We start from the raw sequence: 9700 nt of genomic DNA on the forward strand, positions 1-9700 counted from the left end.
ATGCCTTTGTTGAGGGTCATGAGGGAGGGAAGAGTCATGAGGGCCAACCGTCACGAACTCGCCAGCCTTCTGAGGCATCACCATTTCATCTTAATCTTTCTCAACAGTTAATACCACTACCATTTTGGGACCTTCCATTTTTAGTCTTGAGTTTCTTACATGTGAAATGACGACAGATTAATTTGGTCTGTGAATCCTCTTAGAATTCCAGATAGCATTGTGTTGGTGTGTGGTTTTCTGAGGGGAAGGTTCCAAAACAAAAGCAGGCAGGGTTTCCAATGTTCATGAGACACAGTGAGGTGTAACATAAACCATAGGATTAAACATTTTTCTTTTTTTGTCTCCTGTGGATAAAATAAATACCAGATACTCAAGAGTTTATAGTAAATTCTCTTTCTCCTAGTTCTCATCCCTGGGGAGAGATGATAAGTTGTTAGGGAAGAGACCAGCCAACTTTTTCTATAAGGGATCAGATAGGAGACATTGTAGGCTTTGTGGGCAGACACCTGTTCTAGTGTGTCCCTGAGAGAAATTTTATAGAAATACAAGCACATACGTATACACGTTCTCTCTCACAATTCTGCAAAAATTTTAGCATAATATACAGAGTATTCCAGACTTGGCTTTTCTCATTTAAACCAGGGGGTGACAAACTATGCTCCTCCTAGGCCACTTCAGGCCTGTTACCAGTTTCTATAAATGGTTCTACTGGAAGCTACGTTCATGTGTCTGCATGCTGTCTATGGCTGCTTCCATGCCACCAAAGCAGAGCTGAAGAGTTGTGACAGAGAACATTTGGCTTGTGAAGCCTAAAATATTTACTCTCTGGCCTTTTAGAGAAAAAGTTTGCTGATGTCTGAGTTAAACACTGTGTTTTAGCCCTCCCAAGCTAGTCCGGAAAGAGCCTCCTTACCCTTTCTCATGGCAGCATACTACGTCTTTGTATGGCTGGACCATCATTCATTTAATCAGACCCTCCCCTAAGGGATATTTAGACCATTTCTGACTCTTTGACCCTTACTGCTACAAATAACATGGCAGTGGGTAACCTTGTACATACCTCATTTTCCACAAGTGTGACCGTATTCACAGGATGAATTCCTAGAAGTGGCATAGTTCATGGAAGCAGAGCGCACTGGTGGTTTTTACAGCTAATGCCAAACCGCCCCCCACAGAGGTTTACCAGCTTACATTCTCGTGGTGTTATGAAAGTGCCTGTTTGCCACGTCTTTGCCAGCAGAATGTACTGCCAGCCTTTAAATCTCTACCAATTGCTACATGGAAAAAAAAAAAAAAAAAGGTAGCCCAGGTGGTTCACTTTGCATGCTTTTATTTGGGTGAGTTGCATCTTCTTTTAGGCACTTAAAAGGCGAGTGCCTCCTTTCTGCTGCTGGTGGTTTACTCTCCTGGTCTGAGGGTCTTCTGGGGGGTGGTCAGGGGCGGGGGGTGGGCTTCTCTCTCTGACTCTCTTGTATCGCTTTCACAGACAAGCTTTTGGGGAACAAAAGTCTTAAGGACAAACATGGGATGGCAATTAGTGCCGTCGACATTCCAGACATCAGAACTGGGGAGCCAGGGGGTCCCTGGAAGGGCATTTCCATTCTGCTCTGAACTTGGAAGGCTAGCTTTCAAGGGGCGCAAGCCGTCCTCCTCCTCCACTGAGCTTCTGTTGACGCAGGCCGCCTCGTGTTCCTCCAGCTTCTTGATGGGGACCACGTGGCAGGCATTGTATTTGCAGCTGGCCATCTTTTTGGCCTTCTTGGGGTTCTTCCTCCTGCACGAAGCCAGGTGGTACTGAAATCTGCTGAGTGGGACTCGGTGGTGAGGGTTGTAAGGGCAGATTTCTAAGGCTTCGGGTTCCATGAGAAATTGTTCTTGAAGCAGACGAGCTCACTTACCAGAGTCCAAATGCAATGCCCTTCGTGGAAAAATGCTTCGGTAAGGAGGATGGAGCTGTCCTCTGCTCAGAACTGGCCCTTAGAGCTCTGTCAGCCACGTTCTTAACAACTCATGCTTCCTGTGCTCTGCGACCACGAGTGGTGGGTTAGGGAAAGGACAGGAACTGTCGGGGGCAGCTGCACAGAGACCGGGTTAAAAATGGCAGGTGAGACAGAAGAACCTTATAAAGCAAGAGCCAGAAAACCACAGCTGCCCCACAGGAAGGTAAAGAAGGTACAAGCCTGCTGCCCTTGAGTCTGAGAGCTATGCTGTGTGATGTCAAGGAGCAGTCATGAAAGGTCACAATGGGCAGCTTGAGTCATCAGCAAAAGGCTCCTAGTCCTTTGCTTTCAAGGGGCAGGGTGGCTTTGGGAAAAGCGGCCATTCAAAATTGTGGCATGTCTGTTGTCATTTAACTGTTTCTAAACTTATATGTTTAATATAATTCCCTATGTATTTGGGGTTGAATCTACTATATTATTTTGTGCTTCCTAATCAATGCTTTGGTTTTATTTTTTCTCTTTTCCTCCCTGATTTTAAATAGATAATTTTTAAAAATCCCTTTCCCCCATGATTTTGTAAGTTTTATATTCTCTAATCATTTAGTGATTACAAATTAAGACATTCATAAATAACTTATCAAGGTTTAGAGTTCATAATAGTTTCATCCTTTTTCCAAATAATACAGGATTTTTTCTACATTTTCTTCCCTCTTATTATTATTTTAAGCCTAATTTTATTTATTTTTATTTTTTAAAAAGAGTTTACTTATTTATTTGAGAGAGAGCAAGTGAGAGAGAGGGAGCACAAGCTGGGGGGGAGGGGCAGAGGGAGAGGGAGAGCAGGCCCCCTATTAGGCAGGGAGCCCAATGTGGGACTTGATGTGGGGCTCTATCCCAGGACCCTGGGATCATGACTTGAACTGAAGGCAGACACTTAACCCACTGAACCGCTCAGATGCCCCATAAGCCTAATTTTTAAGAAGCTCCTAAGACTACATTGCTGTTATCATTTGACATGGTCCAAATTGGTGGACAACTGTCCTCATGTTGACTCCTCTCTGCTGCATGTGTTTTAAGACCTGCCACATGGGATCACTATGTTTTCATTAGAAATTTACTTTTTAGAACGTTTTCACGATGAGCCCTTTCAGTTTTATCTGAAAATGTGTTTATCTCATCCTCATTCTTGAAGGATGACTTAATGGTGTACACTTGTGCTTTTTCCTTTCTTTCCACTGAAGCAGAGTTCAGTTTCTTCCAGTTCCCGCTGTGGTTGAGAATTCAGAATTCCATCATCACCTAACTTCTTTTGAAGGTAATCTGTTTCTTTTCATATCTATTTTATTTTATTTTAAGATTTTGCTTATTTATTTGACAGACAGAGATCACAGGTGGGCAGAGAGAGAGGAGAAGTAGGCTCCCCGCCGAGCAGAGAGCCTGATGTGGGGCTCTATCCCAGGACTCTGGGATCATGACCCGAGCCAAAGGTAGAGGCTCTAACCCACTGAGCCACTCAGGTGCCCCAATATGTCTGTTTTAAAGAGTTTTTATTTATCTTTGGTTTTTCTGTAGTTTTACTATGATGTTGACATGCGGGTCTCTTTATTTATTCTTTCTTTGTTTTACTTTTAGCCCTCTGGAATCTGTGGATTAGTGTCTTTCATTAGTTTTGGAAAATGTTCAGTCGTTGTCTCTTCAAATATTGCTTCTACCTTATTCTCATACTTCCACTGAAATGATACATGTCACTTCCACTGACATCTCACTGTCTAAAGCAAGTCTCAGGGCCACACCTAAGGTGCAGGGTCAAAGAGGCACAGTCCTATTGTGTAGTCACAAAGAGGAGAATAGGAACTTTGTCCAGAGTCCAAAAAGGGGTACGTGGCTGGCTCAGTTGGTGGAATGTGGGACTCTTGATCTCGGGGTTGTAGGTTTAAGTCCCACATTGGGTGTACAGATTACTCAAAATCTGAAAAAAGAAGGTCCTAAGAGTGTCTTTTCTCTCCTGTCACCAGTGTTTGTTTTCCTTTTCTTTACACATACAGAACATACTCCCCCCTCCACCAAAGAGAGAAAACCCAAAGCCCTAGCTTAGACTGGGGAGATAAACAACTTGGTCAGTGCTCACTGGGGGCTTCTTGACTTCTGGCAGGAGCCTACTACTCTAGGCCTTCTAATGTCTCCAACCAACCTGTTGCTGTGAGGAATGAGGGACTCATAGAGTCATGCTCCCTCTACCCCCTATTCCCCATCCCTCCCAGGGATAAATCCTGATATACTTTGCTGGGAAAGTATCCTTGGTAAATTGTAACTTCCATACAATTTATGGGATGGAGTGCCTATTTTCTCCAAGCTGCAACCCAGTATTGGATGAGGTATGACATTGGACCTGCTAGGAGTTAACAGGTGATTTGGCATCTGCTTTTCCATAACCCCAAAGCCTGGCACAGTGTGTGTGGGTGATGCTGACAGTGCTTTTTCAGTTCTTAGTCCCATAGCCTTTTTCATGCTCATGACCAGGGCTGACCCAGGCACTGAGTAATTCAGGCATGTGTAAGTGTGCAAATGGAGATGATAAAAGCACTTCACCAGTCATTGAAATCCACATAATAAGGAACAAGGCTTTAGCTCTTATAGCTTCTTTGTGGCCAACCGCCCATTAGTGTGGCAGGCCAATATTTAGTCCATTATGGAGAGAGGGAAGGCCGGGCTTCTAATGCTTCTAATGGATGTCTTGAATGGTCCTCAAGCCTGCAGCCTTCTCCCAGCTCCTGCTCTTGAGCCTGGGACCTGACAGGTCGCTCACTATGGCAACTTAAGAGGAGTGAGGGATGCAGAAATACCTATCTTACTGGCACTTTCCAGGCCTGTATGCACTTACCTGACCAGTAAAGCAAGTGAGGTCAGAGTCTGCTCCTTCCCCTCCCACACTTAGCATCTTGAGACATGCAGCAGACAGATGGTAATGCAGGCATGGAGGAGGTCTCAGAGCGTGCAGCAACAATGTTTCTAAAAACGAACAATTGTATATCTTGGCCAGCTAAGTCAGCAGTTGTCATTAGGGAGTGGGAGAGAGCCATTAAAAGATTAGAGTCACAAACTTGTTAGAGAGATACCTGACATCAAGAATGGCTTCTCTCAGGGCTGGCATCCCTTCTGGAACATCCCTGGAGGGTGGTGATATGATGACAGGGAGCTCTCTACCCCCTACAGAGTTCTGCTATAGATTTCTTACACTGAGCCAAGTTGAACTGCTCCTCATACCCCTTAGCAGTCATTGTAACCTCTGTGTCCTCTGATCTGGCACTGTCCTCCAAGACAGGGATATCCCACATAGGCCAAACTCATGTCGTGTGTATTGGCACTGGGGTGGGCGGGCCACTCTATTTCTGGCTCCTAGTGTCTCTCTTCACGTCCAGCAGACAGGTGTGGATAGCCTGGGTAAACGCCCTGAACACTTGAGCTCAGACCCGGGCTTCCCCCACGCCACCCTCTGTGGGCTGCTCCTTGCTCAAGGCTGCCTGGGTCTCAGCCCACTGGGCTCCCGCTAGCTTCTTTGAGTTGAAGACTTGATTTTGAAAAAGTGAAGTTTTGGTTATGTCTGTTGGTATTATGTGCCACGGCTGCGCTGGATTTGTAACATGAGTTGGAACGCATCTTTTTCTGCTTTCTGGGTAGTTAAATAGCGTAGGAACATTCTTGGAAAGTTTGAAAGAACTTGTCTGCTAAACTCTGACTCACCTTTTTGGGACATCGTTCTTTGTCCATGTTCAATTTGGTTCTGTGGTTTTCTACGTCTCTTGGTAATTGTCATTTTTCTAGAAAATCATGCTGTTACGGCCAGACTTGTGTCCCCCTACCGCCTCTAAATTCATATGTGGAAGCCCTAACGTCAATGGGATGATATTCGGAGGGGCCTTTAGGGAAGTTAAGTGAAATCACAGGATGGGGCCCTCATCCAGTAGGACTGGTGTCCTTATAACAAGAGAATGAGGCCCCAGAGATATCTCTCCACAGGGGCACAGAGGAGAGGCCATGTGAGGGCACAGCGAGAAAAGGACCATTGGCAAGCCAGGAAGAGAGGTCCACCAGAAACCAATCCTGTCAGCAGTTCCAGCCTCCAGAATGGTGAGAAAATGAACTTTTGTAGTTTAAGCCACCTAGTCTTTGGTATTTTATTACATAGTCCAAGCAGACAAATACACATGTATTCCCCATTGAACATTCTAGATAAACTAGCGTACTGTGTGCAATTAGTATTCTCTTATAATTTGAAAACTCCTCTCTGGTTAAGTTTCCTTTACTTTTCTAATTTTTTTTTTTTTAAGATTTTATTTATTTATTTGACAGAGAGAAATTACAAGTACACTGAGAGGCAGGCAGAGAGAGAGAGAGAAGGAAGCAGGCTCCCTGCTGAGCAGAGAGCCCGACGCGGGACTCTATCCCAGGACCCTGAGATCATGACCTGAGCGGCTTAACCCACTGAGCCACCCAGGCGCCCTAGTTTTCTAATTTTTATCTAATTTTTTTTTTGTATTCTCTCTCTCATGCAGTTCCTGCTCCCTCCCTTTGTTGGGCTTTTACAAGTCTAGCTACCTCAGATCTTTACAAGGAGCTGAGTCTTGCATTGAGCAGTTCTACTGATTTTTATGTTGTCTAGTTCATTAACTTTTACCTTAACTTTTTTTCAAGATTTTATTTATTTATTTGACAGGGAGATCACAAGTAGGCAGAGAGGCAGGCAGAGAGAGAGAGAGAGAGAGGAAGAACGGGCTCCCTGCTGAGCAGAGAGCCCAATGTGGGGCTCGATCCCAGGACCCTGAGATCATGACCTGAGCCGAAGGCAGAGGCTTAACCAACTGAGCCACCCAGGCTTAACTTTTAATCCTCTCTCTGAGTTTATCTTGTTGCTTTTTTTCTAGTTTCTTGAGTTGGATGCTTCATTTACTTTCAGTTTTCCTTGTTTTACAACAAAAACATTTAGAGCTGCAGGCAGTGTCTGGTTACATCCCACGAGTTTTGCTATGGGGAGATCCAGTTGTCGTTACATTTGAATGGCCTTCATTGCAGTTTTGTTCCCTACCTTGGCTTATTTAGGAATAAGTTTTCAAGTGATTTAATTTCTTTCAATAATCCTTTTTGTTTAATTTCTGCTTTTGTTGCATTGTGGTCAGATAATGTGACCTAATGTGCTTATTAGGATCTCTGAGGTTTTCCTTGTGGCCTAGAATGTCATCGGTTTCAGTCACTTCCTTGCAGATGTTTGAATTAAATATCTTTTCTGTTTGTATTTATTAGATGAAGCTGGAACATGAGTCCTTCCCATCACTCAGGAACTGGCATATTGTGTCCTCGTCGTGGGGTGTCACAGTGTCGGTCAGCATGATCCAGGAAGTCCTTGGGGAAACTGCTTGCGTACCATCACTTACCTCAGTGTTACCAAGCCTCAGTTTCTCTTAGCACCTCTTATCATCTGGAGCAGCCAGTTTTCCATAGAACACATTTCAGAGAATTCTGTTTTTAAGGTTTACTCTTATTCTTGAGGGACAGTTATTTATGAAAGGTCATAGTACTCATTCCTTCCTCAGGCCCCTCCCTTCGGACCTCTGAGCTCATCATGAGTCCTGAGTTGCTTCTCTGTTCATTTTTAGAGAAAGAGACGTTGTGGCATGGGGGAATGTCTGTGTGCCTCTGTAGGATGCCGTACCAGTCTTAGTGCAGCCAGTCCTGTTGGACTGTTTGCTGTCCTTTTGCTTTGTTACCTTGGAGGCCCCATTGTCTGAAGAACCAAGTGGAGGGGTGAGGCTACATGGCAGTGACTTCACTGTTGTGCTTAACGTTTCTCAGTTTGCCTTGGTGGCCTAAGTTAGCAGGGCCCTCCTTGTGCATCTACCCACAGGAACAACCCATATCTCATGCTAATGCCAGAGCTGGGGGTATGAAGTGGGGCTGTAGCCTGCAGTGCCATGAGCTAGCCCTCCTGTGCTTCAGAGGTAACATCAGTACCAAGCATTGGTCCCCTACAGCTTCCCTGTAGCATTAGTTTCCATACTCCTTACTGCTTTGAACGTGTCCATTTCATGGAGGCTTGCTGGGGATGTGGCTCTGTCTTCACTTGGCTTCTCCCAGAAGCAGAGCCTGAGGCAAGGATTCAGATGCAAGTGGTTTCTTCAGGAAGTGCAGGTAAGCCTATAGAGAGTAGGAAAGTGAGATACACGTCTCTATGCAGGGACGAATATTTAAAAAGAGTGAGACAAACCCTGTAATGGTATATCTTCTATGCTTTCTATGCTGTCAGTGTATATATTTTTCCATAATAAGAAAAATCAAGAATTATATTTAGAAGAATATATATGGAAACCAGTAAAGATTTACAAAGGTTAAAGTGTATGTGGTTAATCTAGCTACCTCAGTTAATCTAGCTACCTCAGTGGTCATCTGGAGGCCTTTGGGGAAATAATAGGGAAAAAGGCACACAGCTCAGAATGGCCCCACCCAAGGGGTCAGGGAACTGGAGCATGTTTATACCAACTTCCAAGAGACTCATCTTGGGGGACTATTTCAGGGGGTTTGTGAGTTCCTTGGTACTTCTAATCTGCTAACGTGGGCAGTTACGGAGCCATGGACAAATGTGACTGGAGGTTAGCGAGAACTCACTGGAAGTTCCCAAGGATATAGGTGGGACATTGACGGCTTCTGCCCCAAGAGTCCTATTAGCTTACTCACAGATCTATTTCTTCTTATTTGGTACTCATGGGAAGTCCAACAAATGTTTAACAGCCAGTTCTTAACAACAACAACAGAAACTCCCTGATTTGTAGCATCTGCCAATTTCCATGGTATAAACACTCCCACTGTGGCCAATTTCAAGCTACCAATAGTTTCACAAGGAGCTGGCAAAATCCAGCTCTCCCCCAGCACACCCCCTATCAGTCCTTTGCCGCTTGGCCTGTCCTTGTATTATATCTCACTTGAAGGTTTCTAGCATGTGGTCTGGGTTTCTCCAAGGTTTATACACTAATACAGACTTTTCTGTGTTTTTCTTTTGACCATTTCAGCTGGCATCTGGCAAAAAGCAGTTGAGTGTATACCACTGTCAGTCATCTGGAAATCCTTTCACTTTTAACCTTTATGTGGCATTTCACTGCATGTGGGCTTTTCGTAAACAGCATTTATGTGAGTACGGGGAGGGAAAGCTGCTGCCCTTTGCTTGCACTGACATCTCCCCAGGAGGCGGTCCTGACTGCATCGGCTAGATTGCCGATTGAGAAATCCACTCGACTTGTCTTCTACATCCCCTATCGTGTGGCAGGCTGCAGGTTGTGTGCCATCTTCCCCTTCTTTGGCTCTCATTTTCTCATTTACCTGTTATGGTGGGCTGGGTTGTGAAAGAAAATATAGGATGCCCAGTTGAACTTGAATTTCAGATGAACAATGATACTTTATTAGTGCAAGTATAATTTACATATTGCATGGGACATATTTATGTTAAAAAAATTACTTGGTGTTTATCTGAAATTCACATTTAAATGGACAATCTTTAAAAAAAATGGACAATCTTGCATTTTAAAAAAAGATTTATTTGTTTGACAGACAGAAATCACAAGTAGACAGAGAGGCAGGCGGGGGGGGGGAGCAGGCTTCCCGCTGAGCAGGGAGCCTGATGTGGGGCTGGATCCCAGGACCTTGAGATCCTGAGATCATGACCTGAGCCAAAGGCAGAGGCCCAACCCACTGAGCCACCTAGGCGCTCCGACAAT

The 9700-nt window shown here is 44.6% G+C and overlaps 1 protein-coding gene and 1 long non-coding RNA gene across 2 annotated transcripts; one reads left to right on the forward strand and one right to left on the reverse strand.

Annotated features, from left to right (window-relative positions):
- Positions 1-1318: 1318 nt before the first annotated feature.
- On the reverse strand, positions 1319-2194 carry GTSF1L (gametocyte specific factor 1 like). Its single transcript, XM_082745327.1, has one exon. The coding sequence runs from the start codon at positions 1861-1863 to the stop codon at positions 1399-1401; it is 465 nt and encodes a 154-aa protein (XP_082601453.1). The 5' UTR covers positions 1864-2194; the 3' UTR covers positions 1319-1398.
- A 987-nt stretch (positions 2195-3181) lies between these two features.
- On the forward strand, positions 3182-7426 carry LOC309872679. Its single transcript, XR_014316051.1, has 3 exons — positions 3182-3255; positions 5958-6068; positions 7239-7426. It is a non-coding gene; the product is annotated as an uncharacterized lncRNA (long non-coding RNA).
- Positions 7427-9700: the final 2274 nt, after the last annotated feature.

Source organism: Mustela nivalis (assembly GCF_964662115.1).
Source record: "Mustela nivalis genome assembly, chromosome: 8".
NCBI lineage: Eukaryota > Metazoa > Chordata > Mammalia > Carnivora > Mustelidae > Mustela > Mustela nivalis.